The following is a 20,532-nucleotide window of genomic DNA, read 5'->3' as shown; positions in this document are numbered from 1 at the left end:
AGAACATCAGCTGGGGTTCCCAAGACAATGCACCTGATACTAAAAAGAAATTCACAGGACTCTACAGAAAGACAGATCACTCCTTTGAGGATGATCCTCACTCTCCATCTCCAATCCACTGGCACCTCTTAGATTCTCACTTGGTCTCATCAAAGTTAGTGCAGTAGGTGAGTGTGCACAGATGGGTCTCCTCAGAGGTGTTGACCACCTGAAGATGAGGAGGATTAGGGTTCAGAGCACCTACCATGGAGTTGTCTATGTCCCAACTCGCACACGGCACTGTTTTGAATGTGGTTAGTAATGGAGAAATGGCTGTTGTATTCTCCACAGACCATGTAACTTGAGGAGGCCGCCGTTTCTGCCTGGAGACATGCTGGATCGAGGCCACAGGTTACTTGACTCTTTCAGAGTGAACCTGTAGGTTGAAGCCACCTCTTGGGTCCTTCAGCCTCAAATGCGAACTCCATCAAAATATCATCTCTCATGTGCCGGAGACACCCTGCTCATTTCATCAACCCTTAACACCAATGAAACCAAACAGCCTAGATACCTCCACAGGCCTTTATTACTGCTCAGTCTTACAAAGATTTGACACAAAAGAGTCATAAAGATTACAAGATCCATACACCTTTCTATAAAAAGGTGGCAACCAACCCAAAAGTCAATGCTATTATTTCAGCAGGTCTTTCTCATTCCTGCAGTAACAGAACACTTCTTATATTAACCTGGTTAGTGGAAATGCAGAGCACCTGCTCTAAAGAAAAAATAATCTTACCATTCAGTTCTGGGGAGCACTCAAAGTAGGTACATTACTTAGCCATCTAGAGTAAGTTAAGCTGTTAAAATAACAAGCTAAGATACTGTAAGATACTTACAAGAAGTAATGCAAACAAAATGCTATAGCTATAGTTTATATACGTGGTATATACTGTATAAGCTGAAAGTACAACCAAACGTGCTCTTCTAAATGGCTCTCAAATGTAGCATTGGAAAATCCAAACCATTACGTGAATCAGTTCCTTTGCATAGTTGTGTGTAAATGAACCAATTAAAAATTAATTGATTCAACTCCGGTGGGCACTGCAGGAATGAAAGAAAAAAAAACAATTAATGAATTCACTAATTTGCCACTACAGCTTGTCTTATTGTAGTGAAAAATCTATTGAAGGGGTCCTATTACGCTTTTTCACATTTTGAATTTTAGTCAATGTATAATGTGTATGTTTGGGCATAAATAGATCTACAAAGTTACAAATCTCAAAGTGCACTCTAAAGGGAGATACTTCGTTTAAAAAAAAATCCCTTTTCAAGAACTACAACGAATGGCTCGTTTGGACTACAAAGTTGTTTTCCTGTATTCGTGATATCACAAATATAAATCCCGCCTATGGAAATCTGAATGGTTGGCGGGTGGGGAGAACCAGAGGCGTCATGCCCATTCAAAGTGAGGGGGCACCCCTAAATTGAGTAGATTGTATATAGTTTAGTAAACTAAAGCAGCTTATCCAACGCTGATTTTCATGCCTCAGAATTTGCCAGAATAATCTATTAAGAGAGTGACTGAAGAAATATTTTTTAAACTTTGAATTACTCAGTATTTCTGACAATATGGGTGGGCTTAGGAGAAAGGTGCAAGTATGCATACTCATGACACATAGCTGAGGAAGGGGGAGAGGACCCATCAAGCCATCAATAAAATGCAGATCTTTCACATGTAGAAATACCAGACCATCCATCACACAGCAGGTAGTCGAGACTCATGTGCACATCCTCTAAACGAAATCACACCACCATACGGAACATGTGTTCTCAAAATGTGCGACATCTTACCCACACTGCACCTCAAAGTGCAGGATTTCAAAGGCCCGCTGCGGCGTTTATTGTGTCTACTTGGACTGTATATTTTTTCACAAAAGCAGTTTAGTTTTTATCAGCTTGAGAAACAGTTTAGACTGCTCTAAACCACGTCACACATAAACTCTTTGTTTAGGCTGTAAACATGTAGGCATATGTGTCCCGTCACGTTACAGGTGCTCGATGGTGGTGTGATGATTTAAAGCAGTCTGAGTACTGAGATAACATCTTATGTGAGTCAGTTGCAGTTGCGTCTGTATCTTTTGGAACTACAGACTGTTATAAGCTACGAGATTGTTGGGAAAGATTGCGCTGAATTTCCCCAGATGACCACTAGAAAGTCTAAATAAGCAGGCATTAACCCACATTGTATAAGAGTGCAGATAAGAGTCGATAATATAGCAGAGAAACGATACAGAACAGAGATAATGTAATGTTAGATGACCACTTTCATTGATTACATGCACCAAGGGTGAATGCAATTCTGACACAAAAATTGTGTTTCCACTCACACTGCTAAAAACACTCAAATAAGCAAAGTTTAAGATCAAAATGCCTCCATCGTGTTAACAGAGGCGTGAATTTTCATCCCTTATGGTCAGAATCTCGCGTTCGATCAACAGTTTCTCAGGTAACTTCTCTGATGTGCCAAAATGCAGCAAACAACACCTGCATCCCAAAGTATTTTGCCATGCTTCGTCGCTGCAACAGATACACCACCACTGAAAGAATGCAGGGACTTTCTCAAGAAAGAAATGACCAATCAGACACAAGGAGTGCACCGAGACCGACTCCATCTGTCAAGTCCATAGCCGAGTCATGAACCCTCCTCTTCTTTCTCGTACTTTGAGCGGTGAATGTGAGCTCTTGTAAAGGTACCTGCTGTACTGCAGGTCTGATTAATGCCTCCAGACGTTTGACAGGCTTTGAAGATCTACATTCATGCATGCAGCGGGTCAGCGGTGGAGGCCGTGTGGTGGCGTGATGTAATTTTGTTTGTGGATGTTATAGCTGTCTTTGTGTCCAGCGATTCTCTTTACTTTCGTGATTGCCTTGATAGCGGTTCTGGTAGGGGAGCAAAATGTAATTCAGGATCAAAGCAGAAAACACAACATAGAGATAAATACAGGTGGCGTTCTGTGGAGCTCAGTCAGCTGGTAGATAAGACACATAAGAGGTTTAAAGGCAAAACACTGAAAGAAAAAAAAACACAATCTCAGTGCTTTGTGGCAATTTCACTAGTTAATTGTGTTGATAACGACTATGCTATTTGTGAAGTAATAATGACAGGCAGTTGTCTGCAGTGCACTATTATTCATTTTAAACAAAAACAATGCATGATTTGTGTAACACAATGAGAAAAGCTGTTTTTTTTTTTTTGCTGATGGTATGAAAAATGGTATGAACAGAACATCAGCCATAAATGGGATACATATGCTAAAGTGCTTTGGGAATGATAGAACATACTCTCTTTCCTCAATAGGAGCACAGTCGCTGGGGAATTATTAAGACTTCCTAGAGTTCATATTTGTGCTTGAAATGGCCAATAAAAGGCCAAATGATATCAAGCTGTGCTGAGGTATATTTTGTGGCATCCATTTTTGGTTGAAATATACTTAGGTCTATATGCGTTTAGTGAAATGACATGCATGCAAGGGGAATGATTAATTGAAGGTGCAATGTCTGTTTAAATTGAAATGACACAAATTACGATTTTTTTAAATAAACTAGTATATTGTATATATAACTTTCTATACATTCAATATGTAAATACAAAACAAAATGGCTACAACGTATTATTTATAGTATACTATATTGCATTAATAATATAGTATTTAAGTATAATTCTGACATGACTAATGACTAGACAGTGGAAAAACCCACAAATGAGAGCACTGCAGGACTGGAATCATCTTACCTGTTATGTGTTGTTTTGTCATCGGTTACAGTTTATCTTTGAAACAAGATTATAAAGTTTGTCTATAGAAATACAGGCAGCCTTTGTTTATGTAACAGACCTTTTTTAAGAGGTATATTTTCTTTATCAGAAATCAGTATTTACCAACAAACACTGCTTAGCTGTTCAGTTCAGTGTTCGGCTATTAAGCTTTTTTTCCAAAGAAGAGTAAATACAAGGTCAAATTGTCTAACACCTTTCTGAGAAATGTATTTTTACTACACTAGTTGCAGTAAACAAAAAATAAACAGTAAATATTAAGCATAAAATGAACCTGCTGTAATGTAATCCTAGACATTTTTCTTCTTTTATTCCTAGCAACTGAGTAACTGTCACTTAAAACAAATAAAAGATTTACATATTTACCACAAAAACATATTATTCCAATTACCTAAAGAAGGCTGCTTCTAACTCTATTTCTGAGGTTCTGCTGAACAATATGGAGTTGGTCAACAAATCAAGCCAATTAACAATACTGCAAATAATTAGATACAAATAAATAAATTATGACATGATAAATATGCTAAATTAATTAATTAAGTGCATGCAAATTTTAAACATACATTTGTTTACTCCTAGAAGCAGTTGTCAATAATGTGACTAATCAAATATTTGAACATTTGAGGTTCAAAGTAGGTCTAGTTCCATGTAATAGTAATCCGGTAGCTGCCACCTTTGTGCCCTTGAGGGAAAGACAAAGCTGGCCATGCAATAAGTGTGCTTCAAGTCACTTTGGATGAAAAATGCCTGCTAAATGGCAACCAAAACAGTACACGTCATGTCAGTTATTTCAGGAAAAATGACTGTTTTCTTCAAAGTGTTTACTGTGATGTTATAGGCCTGCCCACATATATGCACTTTTCAAAGGGTCAACTTTCTATATTACAGCACTTTCATTGTATCAGTTAAGAAATTGCTATAAAAGGTCAGAAACAACTAAGAAATTGACAGCACACATAATATTTAAATAGAAATCCACAAGATTGGGAACTCTGAGTGAGGGCCAGATATTTCACCATATAGGCGCGTTAAGAGAAACAGAAATTAACTTAGTTTAAAAGGGACTTCTGTGTGAGCTGTGCTTCAGGCATCATGTGCTTTTATCCCCACAAATTCGCTAATGTGACCATATATTGTGAATGCTTAAAAAACTATGTGCATTGTGAGTTCCCTTAAAATTCTATTCAATTATTATATTATTTATGGGTTTTTATTGTCATTTATTGTCTTGCCAGTTTTCTCTCTCTTTTTTTCTAAAACTGTTTGACAGTTCCTCAAACACAAAATACAATACAATTTTTTTTCTCAACATCTGCCTCAGTTATAGTTACAGAAGCCTACGTTCAAGGACACTGAACAGAAAAGAGCTCTTCTAAAAGCAAACACATCCAGCATATCTCAGATGTACGTTGTATAGAATTGCTGTTGACATGACAACTTATCTCTTTGGCAATGAGCTGAAGAGGCTTGTTACATGCTTCTGTGACACTTCCAATCAGCACTAGCACTAAAGTGATAGTGAAAGACAAGGAGGCAGAGGCCCAGCCCAGTCCCTTTGCCTGAGCCCATTCATCACTGGAACCGCATCATGCTTTATTCCAATAAAGCCTCGTGAAACAAGAGCTGATTTCTTGCTAAATTCCAACATTAGTCACAGGTCCATATTTCAGGATTAGCAAAGTCTACGGGGAGTAATTGTTACCCTACGAATGAGGCCTGTCTGGGTTACCGAACCACTCCATTAAAAGACATTTGTTTAGACATTGCTTTTTAAAGAAAATTACTGTTATGCTACCAGATCAACTGCCACAAATTCCAGTCTTTGGATCTGTCAGCGAAACCTTGTGAATGATGCCTGAGGGGCAAACAAAAGTTACGAAAAAGAAAGTGAGGTAAAGAGGCTTCAGCGTGTGTTGGAGTTGTCTAATGGTTACCTTGCAAGAGCTTAATTGTTACCCAAGTACTTGAAAGCTCCAATATCACAAGTTTATATGAGGAGGATCAAGACGGGAGACCTTTCATCAGAAAAGCACTTAAGATCTGTGCTGATATTCGATAGAACTTAATCACTGTTTAGAAAAAATGGCGCCTGTCTAAGCACTCTTGGATTGGGTTCCTTCATTTCCATGAGTGGATTGTGATTTCTTGGGAGACTTGCATTGACTCGTATATGATCCCCAAACATTCCAGATCACTCGTTCATTCATTCGTTTTCAGCACTGTGCTAATGCTCAATGTGTCTCTTGAGAGTGTCAGTTCTTAACAGTTCTACATTAGCATTTTACGTCCAACCACATGCTAAGATTCTCACAACATAGCTTCACTCCAAGCATTTTAACCATAATATTTAGTCAGCCCATCTTCTGTGGTTTAACTGAAAATCATCTCCTGTGACCCACGATTCCTCGGTTCTGCCAGCGCACAGTGAACTCTGTGTGAACTGAGAATTAATGAACACAGCGCTAATACACTGTACGGGTATAATGTTAATGTGACTGACTCTGGGTCTTCTTATGTCACTCCATACACTACAAGAAAAATATAGACTATATAAAAAGAAAAATATCATTTCTTAAATAACCAAGCACAGCTAATCTGACAAGATCTTGACAGTCAGAATAAATTATTTCATAGAAATATATATCATTAAAATTTGAATTTGACATCTAGGCAAATGAGAGTAATATTTTTCAGCAGATTTGGGTGTGTGTGTAGGCAAAATGAATGGATGATTTAAATAAACCTTAAATCAGCTTAAATCAAAAGAAAGAATAAAAAACATTGGGTAATGTTATTTATATCTGTTAAACATTACATGTAGAAATAATAGTAAATTATGCCCAAACCCTAAGTATATAGTAAGTACATGCTGTTAAATAATATTGCTCAATACCTCTTAGTGTAATTACACAGTAACAAGGAAACCTTAAAATAAAGTGTAACAAAACACTGTAGATGAGTTACTTGGATCAGTGACTGGGAAATAACAAGTCAGCGCAACCCTGCATTTGTAGCCTGTAATAACTTGTGATGGATGAGAAATAAAAGTAATGTGTGTGACAAGGCCGATATGATTAATGATAAAATCTTGACAGCGTAAACTTTGAATCAGACATCTGTGGAGAGCAGATCTGTTGTTATCAGACAGTCGTGGGAAGTTTCTCTCTGTTTGTGCACACTTACCAGGTGAAGTTGAGACTTGTAGAGCGCCACGGCCATTGAAAGGCAACAGAAAAGCTCATAAGGACTGTTTGGAGTTTGGACACATGAGATCTGGTTGTGAGGGGATGTTGCTGCTTGGTAAAATGAGAGGAAAAGATAATCAGCTTGAGCAGGATGGAGTGCACTGTGTTTGGTTTGTGACTTCACGGATTTGACCTTGACCAGTACATTTAGGTCAAGCGTTCAAAAAAAAAACCTTTTGCAAAGTAAAAGATTGCGCAGTTTACAATCACAACAGAACAGACCATTAAAATACTACACAGAAATAAACTGATATTAATAAGATGATATCTGATAATCATACAACATTGTATAACAATAACGATACTGAATTTTTTGTAACACTTTAGTTTAGGGACCAATTCTCACTATTAAAGTAGTTTCTTATTAGCATATTGGCTGTTTATTAGTACTTTTATTTGTACTGCTTAGAGTTTATTTTTAAATAATTTCTAAAATTATGTTTGTTTATTGTCACAGATATGAATTTTGTATGCTGATATCTATTTGTGCCATTATAAAGTATAATGTTGCAAAATAATGCAAATATGCAAAAAGATAACATCTAAATTAACAGGTTTCATTGAAGTGAAAATATTATTAAACATCACTGAATCAACCTAAATACATTAATTTATACCAATAAAACCAAATGTTAAATCAGGTAGAAAAAAAGTTATTTAAGGTAAGTTAAGTGAAGTGACATACTGCCAAGTATGGTGACCCATACTCGGAATTCGTGCTCTGCATTTAACCCATCCATCGTGCACACACACAGCAGTGAACACACACACACCGTGAACACACACCCGGAGCAGTGGGCAGCCATTTATGCTGCGGCGCCCGGGGAGCAGTTAGGGGTTCGGTGTCTTGCTCAAGGGCACCTCAGTCGTGGTATTGAGGGTGGAGAGAGCGCTGGACATTCACTCCCCCCACCTACAATCCCTGCCGGCCCGAGACTCGAACCCTCAACCTTTGGATTACGAGTCCGACTCTCTAACCAATAGGCCACGACTTCCCCGACTAATAAGTGCAGGTTACCACATTTTACATGTAGACAGTCATCATTACACATAAGAGTCACTATATAATACAAATATTTAGTAATCTGTTGTGCTGTGATAGAAAATGACCAAGTTTCCATTGCTTCCTCAAAACAAATGTAAATACAGCATTTTTAAGACACAACTAACAGTGTGTTTCAAGTACATAAAAAAAAAAAAAAACACGTGTCGAAACTAATTTTACTCAGAAATGGCTAGTAAACAATTACAATGAAATGGCAATAGCACACTGAATTAAACATTACATTTCGAAAGCTGAAATACAATATACTCTAATAATATTTGTTTTACTCTTTTTTTATTGTATGTGGGAGTATTAATAAAACATCAACAAAGGCTCAAAGAATTTCAAATCTCCAAGCATTCAAAATAACCCATCATTGTATTCTTTAAGCAATCAACCGCACGCAAACATATTTAAGATTCAGTAGATAAAACACTAATGATAAACTACACAGGTGCACCCACAACTTGCATTTAGGTCAACAAATGAAGCACAGAATGTGAAGTCTATCAATCAGCAGAAAGTATTAACTTTGCAACACCTTCCACTGAGAAACACAAATCACTCATATCAGTCATATGCCAAATTTGTTTCACGTGGGTGTTGTTGTTTCAACAGTATAGAAACACTCCTCTCTTGTGAAGGGTGGACAAGTTACCACTAGCTAGCACATAATTCTCTTTTTATGTCTTGTTAAAAAAACAAAAAAATCACAATGAACTGAATACCAGCACTTAACACTATATATAGCCTATAGAAACAACTCGCCAATCCAGTGCTGTTTGCTGGAGCCAATCCTACTTGTGAATGTTCTCAGCCATCAATCCATTTCTTAAATCAATTGAATTGTATTGTATGTCACATATGAGTGAATGTCAGCTGCATTTGTTGGTTTTTTGTTTTTTTTACTTGCCAATGCGTTGGCCTCTTAATAAACCTGAGGCTTTTTTGAGCAGAACTATAGCTCAGCATGCCTGAATTCTGTCAGAATCTCCCATGCATTTATGATGAAGAGTATATGATTACCTTTTGTGCCAGAACGATTTTATTATTTTGCACAAGTTGGAGACCGAACCACTTGTTTCATTGAAAACAGGTGTCACATTTTACCACTAGTTTCCATCAAGAGGCAGCTGCCCTGGAAATACCGCTCATCTTGCAGATTTAGAACATTCACGTGTATGATTTATTGACAAAAAATGACAGACAATGAGAAATAACATTGTGAACCTATTACAAAAAAGGTCTGACTCCACGGCATGAATATAACTAACAGCTAAGTAGTTCACAGCACTGTCTTATGAATATAAATTATATGTTAATGCATATTCATTAGCCGAGAAGACTGAAACACATTTACCAGCTATAACATGGAATGTTCTAGCAAGGTTCTTCCAGTAACATTAATAAAACGTTTGCTTAAAGTAATCTGGTCTTTAACAATTTTCTCAATACATTAGCACAAAAATGTAGTAAAATGCTAGAAAAAATGGCAAGTAACATTATAATCAGTGGTAATCAGTTTTATTTACAACTTACATATTTTATGCGGTGTAATTGTTTCTGAATGTTCAGAGACTATTCAAAAGTAGCTTTCTCATAATGTTTGTAAAATAATAAAGTTTACATAACTAAGACATTTAAAAAAATAAATATTAATAATAAAAAATTGTTATTCAGAACACATATTCACACACACATGGTTTTGAGAACCACAGCAAAACATTCTTAGAACATTTTTGTTATGCTCTGGTTTACAGTAACCACCTGGGGGGGGGGGGGGGGGGGGGGGGGGTTGTCGGATGGGGTCAGAGCACTTGGGTGGGTGGGTGGGGGGGTATTTTATAAAAAATCTAATTAATTACATTATGTGCTGATTAATTACATTAATCTCAAATTAATGAGATAGATTAATTAATTAACATGCATATCTTGTGCAGATTAAAGTTATTATTAAAGATAATAGTTATCATTGTGTTAATTTAGAAAAAAAAACACTTAATAGACATAACAAAAAAAGTAGCTTTAGAAAGAAATATTTTAATTCAACATACAAAAATACAAATAAATTGTGAAAGATTAAATTATTTAAAAAAAAGAAATGATAAATATAAAACTAAAAGCAGCAGTAGGTGGTGGCAAATCCTTGTCTTACTAAATGAGTCATTCATTCAATCGATTCGGCTATTTCATTCAGAAACGAACCAGTGACTGCCTTTATAAATGGCTCAGTGAATCATTGACTCACTCTTTGTTTAAAAATGTGGATTCTTTAATGAAACACCGCTGTGTGTTGATCAGAGATGCACAACAGTTCTCCTCAGGCTTTATTTTCATTGGCAAAATTACTGACAATGTGTCTAAAATGTAATTATTAACACCTTCACCTTATCTTCATGTAACCTATTTTTGTCTGTCTACCAACCAATGATGATTCTTAAAGAAAACATGCAGTGTTTGTTATAGTAACACATGCAACTTTCAAGCGCATCTGACTGACTTGTGACATTATAGTTCAGCGGCATTAATTTGAAGAGGGTACACTTTATCACTCGACTGAATCTATACACATGAATTTTAGGTGTTCTTTTTAGTGTTCCGTCCAATCAATAAATGCACATTTTTGAATGAGTGCTGTAGCACATTCTTCAACCACTCACGTATGTCAATAGGCTAGCCTTCATCTAGTTTTGATGTAAGGAAGGATCAAGCTTTCTTTAAGGGGATCAGAACCAAACAATTCACACACTGGTTATGCCTGACACACATTAATGATTAAAATGGACACAAAATAGTTCACATGCACAACATGTAGTTTGTAACTGAATGTAAAGCACTATCAAGGAACATACTGAACTTTCTCCTGAATGAATCAAATGAAAAAAGAGGCTGTATCATATACTAGTTGTTGCAGGTGAGTGTTTGCTGAAGCCTTATGTCAAATGCCATTCACCTGATGACTTCTCTTCTTGCAACAAGTCATCACGAGCATAACACAAGGTGAAAAAGTTACATACACACCCGTCCTACACAGCAAAAAACCATTCATTGTGTTTCCAGTGCTGAAAAATGAAAACAAAGATTTGCTTCTGAATGCTAACGTGAGAGGGCAAGGACGCACAAAATGATGTGTATGTACATAGGAATCAGAAATGAATTACAGATGGGGCAGCTGTCATTCTGCCAGTGGCAGCTCAACAAAGCTGAGCGGAATACCTGAACCGTGAGTTTAGAGTGGTAAACACTTAACTTATTCACTGTGCCTTCATATGGCATCTGCACTTCTGTCAGAAAAAGACAAGCACTGTTATGTCTACAGTCAATTGAGAGGCAATTACGTGGGACTAATCTGTCATTACTGCTAAAACGAACTAAACCCAGAGACATTGTATCAAGTCACATACATCTGACAAAGCATGCCTGTCAGATAAGCTCGTTGCATACCAATGAGCACAGCGCTTGTGTACTCAGGCATTGCATGAAAGAGAGAAAAGGTCAATGTTTACTGTATGTGGCATGCGAAAGGCCGATTAGCTCAAGTTGTCAATGATACAACAGATCTGCCTTCTTCAGAGTTGTTTTGGTTTACTTGTCACCAGAGCGCCATCGTTTATTAATTGTCTTTTACTGCCATCCATTTGGTGCCTTGATGATTCAATAGGCTCCGTTATGGCCATCAGCGTTTGGCCCCTGAGAATATGAGACTGACAAATTAAGATAGAAAGTCAGGTCAAAACAGTTTCTCACATACCACAAGCTTCATGTCATGCTAAAGTGTTTTGAAAACCTGAGATCTCCACTGACATGACTAGCTAATGTATGAAACTCCTCCTCTACGGCTTGTATTCATTACATGGTTCAGAACAGCCAAAGACACTGACCGGTCTTGTGCTGTCTTACTCTCTGAAAGCAATATCTTAATCCGGCAGAAGTCCTCAGAGGGCCGGACAGGATGTGCAGTTGATTTTTTTTTCTTTTTTCTCCATATGCATGTGTATGTATGCCCTATAGTGAAAATAAATATACTAAAAAGATTTTTTCACATTTATTTTGTGCTAACAAATACATTTACATATTTATGTACTTATTAAACTACTTTCAGTATCTAAACTAATATACTTACAATTTGCTAAATTGGAACAACTAATTTTGTGCTTAATGCACTTTAATTGTGAGGAAGTAGTGCTGACGTCCAACTAAAGATATACTGAAGAATATTTGATTGTGCTAAAGTGGAGCTATTGCAGGTATACCTTAAATATTTTGCATTTAAAGGCCGATATTATTCAAAGCTCATACAATCCCCATCAATAGTGACATTAAAAAACATTTTAGGCTTAATACTAAAAAATGTGGATTGTGCACAAGTAGTACTCCAAATAAAGTATACCTTTAAGTAATATGTCAGTAATTATGTTAATAGATTTGAACTATGCTTAAATAAATGTATTTTAAATATATTACTTTTGGACACTGCAGATGTTCAAGATATCAAGATATTACACAGATTTATGTAATTTCTATAGCATGTGTGCTGACATTTTAACATTTACTGTCTCTGTCTCCTCTCTCTCTCACACACACACACACACACACACACACACACACTTGACACTAAGGGTGCAAGAATAAAGTAACTCTAACTACTCCCAGATGCTTGTTGGTCATTGGTGTTAGTCAGGTATTTTGCTGACATCATCCCTCAGGAGTTGAAAGTATTCAGTGTGACAAGTTAAAAACACATTGTGAGCTTAAATTGCCAAGCTCATCGTGGTTTGAAGCTAAAAGGTAAAGCCAACACACTCTATTTCAGTGCTCCAGACTAAAGAAAATGTCTCAGACTGTCTCCTAAAATTAAATATTTAGGAGTCAATGGACATCTTAGTTGACAAATTATAGAACCATGCAAAAAATAAATAATAATAATAAAAAAATAAAATGTTCAGAGGCAATTTATTTCCTATTAGAGGCTGTGATTGTAGTGATCCTGATCGTATTTGTGCTATATAAATGTGCTTTAAAAAATATCGGTCCCAAAATGTCACCCAACTTATCTTTTTACTGCCAGTCAAAGATTCCATTATAATAGATTCAACATAACAACAACCGATTTTTGTTAAATATTTGAATTTTTTCTTTTGATATGATAAAAAATCATACCAAAGATGATATCATACTGATTCATGATTCTTTTTGACCTTCCTTTGAGCTACCAGTTTTGGTGACCATTAACTTTCATTATAGGGTCACACAGAGACATTTCTCAAAAAAAAATGTTATGGTCCACAGAGAGAAAATATACAAGAAATCATTGACCTTTGCTTGTTGGATCAGCGTTTACTCTTTTTTAACAACTTTTGCAAATGTTCGACTATCAGACAATGACTTCAAACCTGAGAGCAGGCCAAACCTCTGATTCTCAGTAAACCAAGACAACGTTAAGCGAGCAACTACCCAGTTCATGGACCTAATTTTGTCGATTCTCTGTATTTTTAGTGCAGATTCTCTTTCCTGATAGTAATGTGTCTTAGTTTAGCAGATGTCACACAGGTAAAGATGATGAATAGACAGCAGAGAATAACAGTGAGTGGCAGAACACCTGCAACAAAGGCAACTACAAAGAGGTCTTACTGACAGCGCTTCCTTCCCCCCAGCCTGTATCTTGACCCCTCTGGAATCCTGCACCATCTTGGAAAAAGATTTCCAGCACTGCTCTTTATCAGATGCTGGTCCCAAGAGACTGTTAAAAATCCCGGGGTTCGCAAATCGAGTACCGGAGCGGCAAAATTAAAGGGTCAAGTGATGGAAGGTGTCCCACACCTGCGGATAAATCCACTTTCAATGGGATGACAGAGGAGCAAATAAACATTGGCCAGAGTGTGCGAGATAAAAAGAGAAGGATGTAGCCAACTGGCCAAGAGGGATCCTTAAGAAACCGTTTATTGCCATGGATGAACAAAATAGACACCGCTTAGATTCTAAGAAGTCAGATTTAGAGGTGCTTGACAGGTTCATTTGTATCTCTGGATGTTTTATTTCACAAGAACAGACATATATAGTGTCTATAGGATGATAAAAAATAACTCCAGTTCATTAGGCCACAATTTCTCCCTGAAAACAAAAGAGCCTGGAACCAGAGAGTGCATTGAAACATGACACGAGTATATTCAAACTTTTAAGTATCTTCCACAAACTGATATTTGTTGTAGGCATAATGGGTGTCAATAACATCAAATTCAAAAGTGTAATGCTCATGACAGACCCCTTTGCCGTGTGGCTTCATTTAAATACGAAAGGCTTAATAAGGAAAGTTATCCACCAGTGACGCTCAGAATACCAACAGCACCACGTACAAAACAAACAAGTCCCCGAAACAGATGTCACATGTAAAACTAAATATAACGTGCCTTTGGTTGGGTCACACCTGGAAAACACAGGCAATTAGCCAAAGCAGCCCATGAAAGCCACTCCAATCCATGACATATATATTTAGCTGTGGCTGCTGTGCAAATACAGAGCGTGGTGAATGCCGATACTGCCGTGGCGACTGTAATAACCGATGTGTTCATATGATGCCCACACAAGCTAAAATTGTCTTGAATACATTACATTTGTATACGCGTGTTGTTGTCAACACTTGGGCCTATTGTAATGCACAGGGGATTGTTATTATAAGGCCTATTTCCATAAAGCAAAAAAACTATATGTGTTTATACTGTTTTGCTTATTTGACCTGGTAGTTAGAAGGCATTTTTGAGATTTAATCACTTGGCATTAAGCTGCTAAGTGTCATTTAACATATTTGACTAATTCAAATATGTATAGTGACTGAACACCTGACTATAGGATGAGTACAGGTTAGGCGACTATGCATGCCCTAATTTGGACAGTGGGCAAATTTCATGGTGGGCAGCCTGAGGAGGTAATGGTTTTAAGGCAAATTGATTTTGAAACCACTGTCCACTGTCATTTTCCATGTCAAATGAACGCTGGTCTGGTCTTTCCTGACCAGTGAATCTGAAGTGGAGGCACTAACCATTCAGGTTATTTAGAGGCTTTATTTGGATGAATTTACATTCAGGAACCTTGCACACATCCTTTTTTGAAAATGGCAAGAAAATAAAGGATTACTGACGAAAGGAAGCAGAGACAGAGCCAAAACCATATACTTTGTTTACCTGTTCAAATACAACCTTTAGTTTGTGCCTTGCAGTCCAACAACTTTTAATTTGATTCATTTCACTTATATGGTTATTGTTGATGGGATATGAGAAAACGCAACATTAACGGACAGTTCATAGTAATTATAATGGACTTAATTACAATCAAAATCAAATATAAAACTTGAATATCAACCTGTATATAATCTGCAGCATGTATAAAAAAACAACCTTACACGTTTAAGGTTTTCTTTTCGTTTTGTTGTTTGTTAAAAACCCTGAGCCATGTTCTGAACAGTGCAGCTAAAATCTCCACCTGTGTGACAAAAGGACATTTATTTTACCATGCGGTTGGAATTGACTTGATAAGAGAAACAACCATAAATTTACAATCTGTCATTCCAACACTGAGGTCACATTCAACAACATGCCTATCTCACCTGATAGCATCAGCCAGGTGTCAGAGAAAGCTGATGGGCGATAAGGTTACACTGCAACCCAAATTACATTTTATAGGGCTGCTGTTACAATTTGTAAATACATGATTGCTATCCAAAAGAAAAATGGATCATTTTAATATGTTTTAGATATTTTAATTAACTGTATAATTTAAGAAGGATTTTATTTTATTTTATTACAACTACATTAAATGCAATTTCAGTAATAATAATAATAATAATAAAAAAAAGTTCAGGTTAATCTTAACTTTGTATAAATGTGATGGATTCCAGATTACAATGTTGATGTCATCATAACGAAATGCTCCTCTGCAAACAAGATACAATCAGCACTTTTCAGATAAACAATTAATGCGACAATTATGTCATAAATTATATCAACATCTAACTACTTTCTATTCACATAACCTTCAACAGGAATAGCACAACAAAAGGGCAAAAAAACAGAGAGCTTACTCAGAGCCATTTTAACTTAATAAAATCATATTCCTCCATTAAAGATAGAAACCATTTCCATTCAGGACAATAGAATGCGTCTGAAAAAAGCGTCTGCCAAATGACTAAATGTAAATGCAAACTGATTTGCATAAGTCCCTCAGGTACAACTGAGGGCCAATTGGAAATTTTTTTAGTAGCAAATTGTCTTGGCTTTCCTTTATTGTTTGGTTTGTTATGGAACAGAACAGTTTTTTATTTCTCGTTATATTATAAAGTATGTAAGCAGCCCTCTTATTTTGCTAAACAGCAGTGTAAAACTATGACAGCACTGATACTGTTGTTTTTAGGGCTTTATGGTTTAACCTTCATCTTTCAAGCACTCAACACCACTTGTATCTGTACCTGTACTGTGTTTTTAAAGACATTTGAGGTTTATTCAGTTCTTGATTTCTTTTATATGTGTACAAACAGTGTGTTTTATTTTAAGATACTAAGAAAACATTTACCAAGAACATGAATATAAATGTATATGAATATTGATCATTTTTAATAGTTATAACATTTATAATAAACGATGAAATCAACAATTTTATAACACTGATTCCATTTCTACTGACATGAAAACTATTGTAGGCCTGTTAAACAATAACTATGATCTTTTTTTATTATTGTTATTTGAATAGATAATTTCGTCTGCATATTTGTGTGCATTATTACATGGTTGGCAAATTAGATCTTTAATTAACTGATTATATAAATGAGTTACAATGTATTCGTGTCAAAACATGAATCACGCTGTTAACACTGTTGACCATTGCTGTTGACTGAAGCTTTTGATTGCTTTTGAACCTCATTCAATTCTTGAGCACTGCCTCCCTCGTGTGGTTACTTTACTTACTTTACTTTTAGTCATTTAGCAGACGCTTTTATCCAAAGCGACTTACAAATAAGAAAAAGTAACTAAAACTAAAAGTTAACACTCTGTAAATACTCTATACACATCCATTTAAGAAAATACAGAAATTAAATAAAATTGACAAATGCATACAACAACATTTCAATAGTAAACATATAAAGGAAAAAAAAAAAATAAAATAAAAATAAAAAGCGATACTTATAATATAATGTTGGTTACATTATAAAACTGACGTTTTACCACAATTTTACACCAAAAAGCTCTAATAGTCGCGTTAAACCTTAGACATTAAAGGCCCATTAAATCTAACACATTAAACAGCCTATTAGAGGCTTTTCAGATCATTTTTTAAACAGTAAAAAGGAAATGCAAATTTATTGTAAAACGTAACGTCCAAAAGAAAACATTTCGGCCAACAAATATGAATGAATAAATTGCAGCCCAGAAATGTATAAACATGTGACAACGTGCCTCATAAGGCAATAGTTACCCTGGTCCTGAGCGAACTGTTTGATGGGGGCCAATCAGGCACAGTCCTCCAAGTGTGCGAACCAATCAGAAGAAGAGGAGTTATTATTTTACGGGGAGTACATTTTCGATCCAACACACAATTAGTAAATTATTGTTACCACTTATTTAAGGAAGAAACACCTTTTGATTCATCATGCTTGTTTTACACAGCAAATACAATGCATTGTTCAGCAAACAACAACATGCTTATGCAACCTATGCATATGCAACGCAAGGTAGTGTAGTGACAGAAAAAACAAAACTCCTCAGATGCGTAGGGACTAATGCAGGCGTGAATACAACATTCAGTCCTGTGTCTGCGTGAAAAACGTGATCATTTTGAAGCGTGCGTCGACAGTTCCAGCACCTTCGCTGCTGCGAAGTGAAAGTGCATTTGAAAGCCCCGCCCCTAAATATTCCCCGAGGTGATCGACGTGTTTTTCAGCCAATCACACCAAAGAGATGACTGTATTTCCTGCGCTCTCAACCAATCAGAAATGATAAAAAACGCGAACTTCAACTTGTCAGCAGAACAGAGGGGGAGGGGACCAACATATGGCAGTCATATTTTTGAAGCTGAAATAATGTGCTAGACCTTTTATTGTGTTGTTTACCTCGCAGAAGGTAATTGAGTTTAAATAATCTTTGCTTGGACATTTATACTAATGTATATATCTCAGTGGGCAGCATTGTTTGGCATTTGCTGAGGAAATGTAGCGGACTAGCATGCTAACATAACCGTACAGACGGTTAGCGAGCTGCTGCTCTATTATATTAGACAGGGGGCTTTACTGCTTGCTTGCTTTTCACTTTGACAACATAAAAGCAGGTGTGTAAACTGCTCCTCGAAGAATGCAAAACTGTTTATTACGCCAGGAAAACGAAGAGCTGTCAATAAACGTGTATTGATAATGCGCTGTGGTGAGAAGGTCACCAGAAAGTTTGAGATTTCAGGAAACTGCAATGGCGTGAGGAGACAGTCATGACAGCAGGTCGAGGAAGCCATGATCCGATCAGAGCAAGTCTCTCCAAATTACAATCCTGCGCCGGGCTAGATATGCGCTTATTAATCAATTGCAATGATTCTGTTTTTAAATAAGCTTGTTCCCTCTTATAATATTACGGGTGACGCTGGCCACTCCTAATTATCAGTTAAAAGCTTTCGTCATTCTGCTTTGGATAGTAAACATAGGCCTGCATGAGCGCATTTGTGCTCAACAACGGATTGCGTTTGTTCAGTTTTGCGTGAAATAACTCAAATCGTTCATAGATACGAGAATAATTACTGTAATTTTCAATAGAGTGTGTAGTTAAATGTTAGCGTGTTGTTACACGATACAACGAGTGCCATTATCTCACCCTGTGCCTGTTTGTTTATTTATTTTTAAAACCCTTTACCGTCATTATTGGCTTCCTGTGATCCTGGAGCGCTGCACGGGGGGCGTGCCAGATCAGCGCGGGTCATTGTTATGCAAATGAAACTGGAAGAGTTAGCGTAAATTTTGAACAACTCTGTTTCAGGCCTCTCTGTTTGTATGTTTCCCCTTATATGAGCTTGAGACCGCATTTATAATTTTTCCTCTTCTTTTTCTTAACAACAAAATCAACCATAATAATAAAGCAATAACAGTTAAGCAATATTAGACAAATATATAACTTGTTTAATAATCTGTTTAATTTAATTGTATGGGCGTGGCCATTGTTAATAATAATAATAATGGTGATAATAAGAATAAGAGTAATAAAACAATATTAGAATACATATATGCAACTTATTTATTAAAAATGGTTTGGGCTTTTTTCCTCATGGTACAACCTCATATAAAATGTATCAGGGTTTCCACAGTCATGGAAAATTCTGGAAAATTTCAAATGTTGTTTTCCAGGCCAGGAAAAAGACGTTGAAATTCATTACTCAAAAATGTGGATCCTGAAACATCATCATACAACTGTATATATTTCCATATTATTACAGAACTTGGCTTCAGGTTATTTATATGTAATGATGCAATAAGCCACAAGAGACTGAAATGCGCAGCCTCTCTTGGCTTATTGCTTTTTATGATAAAAGTCAACTGATGTTGTGCATAGTTTCATATATTATTAATCACAATTTAATTGAATTCATGAGCCTAACTAGCTTTGATAAACAATGGAGCAGCTTGCCACATTCTGATATAATTTATTAATATTAAGTTTAATAGCAATGTTATTGTGAGTTATTTATCATAAAATGTCTGACTTACTATATGTTTAACTTTTTGACTATTTTGAAAAATACTGGCATTTTGGAGTCAAACAATCTTTAGAATATTGAAAATAGTGAGAATCTATTATTTACAGTAGGTTCAAGCTTATTTCCGCTCCTTCCCACAGACTCTCAGCCAATAGATGTCCACCCCCAACGAGCCACCAGTTGGGATGTCCCATGCTGGTCCCTCACCAGGTGCTGGCCGGTCTCCGGGGCCCATCCTAGGGCCCAGCCCTGGACCCGGCCCCTCTCCTGGCTCTGTACACAGCATGATGGGCCCCAGCCCAGGGCCCCCAAGTGTCCCGCATGCTATGCAGGGCCAAGGGGCTGGAGACTACTCACAGGACATGCTCCCAATGCATAAGGTAGAGAATGGCTTTTGGCACTGATTATATTAAAATGGATCTATAGTTGTCCAGTAAGTGCAAAAGAGAAAAACACTATAAATAAATGTAAAAGCACTTGCTGCAGGTGCATTTTGTTTGCAACAGTATGTTTGAAGTTGCTAGTATGCCAGCAGCATGTATGATTAATCTCCTGCCTCTATTCAGCCTATGGAGGGAATGCATGAGAAGGGGATGGGAGACGAGATGCACTTTGGCCAGATGAAGGGGGTGGGAATGAGATCCCTGCACAGTGGCATGGGTCCTCCACAGAGCCCTATGGATCAACACAGTCAAGGTACAATTACATTTTGG

General features: G+C 36.7%; 1 protein-coding gene across 2 annotated transcripts in view; it reads left to right on the top strand.

Annotated features, from left to right (window-relative positions):
* Window positions 1–17,919: 17,919 nt before the first annotated feature.
* LOC306870133 (putative global transcription activator SNF2L2) overlaps window positions 17,920–20,532 on the top strand; it is a 59,060-nt gene continuing 56,447 nt past the window's right edge. The window contains exons 1-3 of one of the 2 annotated variants that reach the window (XM_079417218.1): window positions 17,920–18,207; window positions 19,960–20,199; window positions 20,386–20,515. In XM_079417218.1, coding sequence (XP_079273344.1) covers window positions 19,975–20,199; window positions 20,386–20,515 — 355 coding nt within the window. In that variant the 5' untranslated portion in view covers window positions 17,920–18,207; window positions 19,960–19,974. Of the gene's footprint in view, window positions 18,413–19,959; window positions 20,200–20,385; window positions 20,516–20,532 lie in introns of both variants that reach the window. The other variant, XM_079417219.1, reaches the window with a different exon arrangement.

This window comes from Barbus barbus, assembly GCF_936440315.1.
Source record: "Barbus barbus genome assembly, chromosome: 5".
Classification (NCBI taxonomy): Eukaryota; Metazoa; Chordata; class Actinopteri; order Cypriniformes; family Cyprinidae; genus Barbus; species Barbus barbus.
The sequence above is the reverse complement of the archived record's forward strand: the minus strand, read 5'-3'. Positions and strand labels throughout refer to the sequence as shown.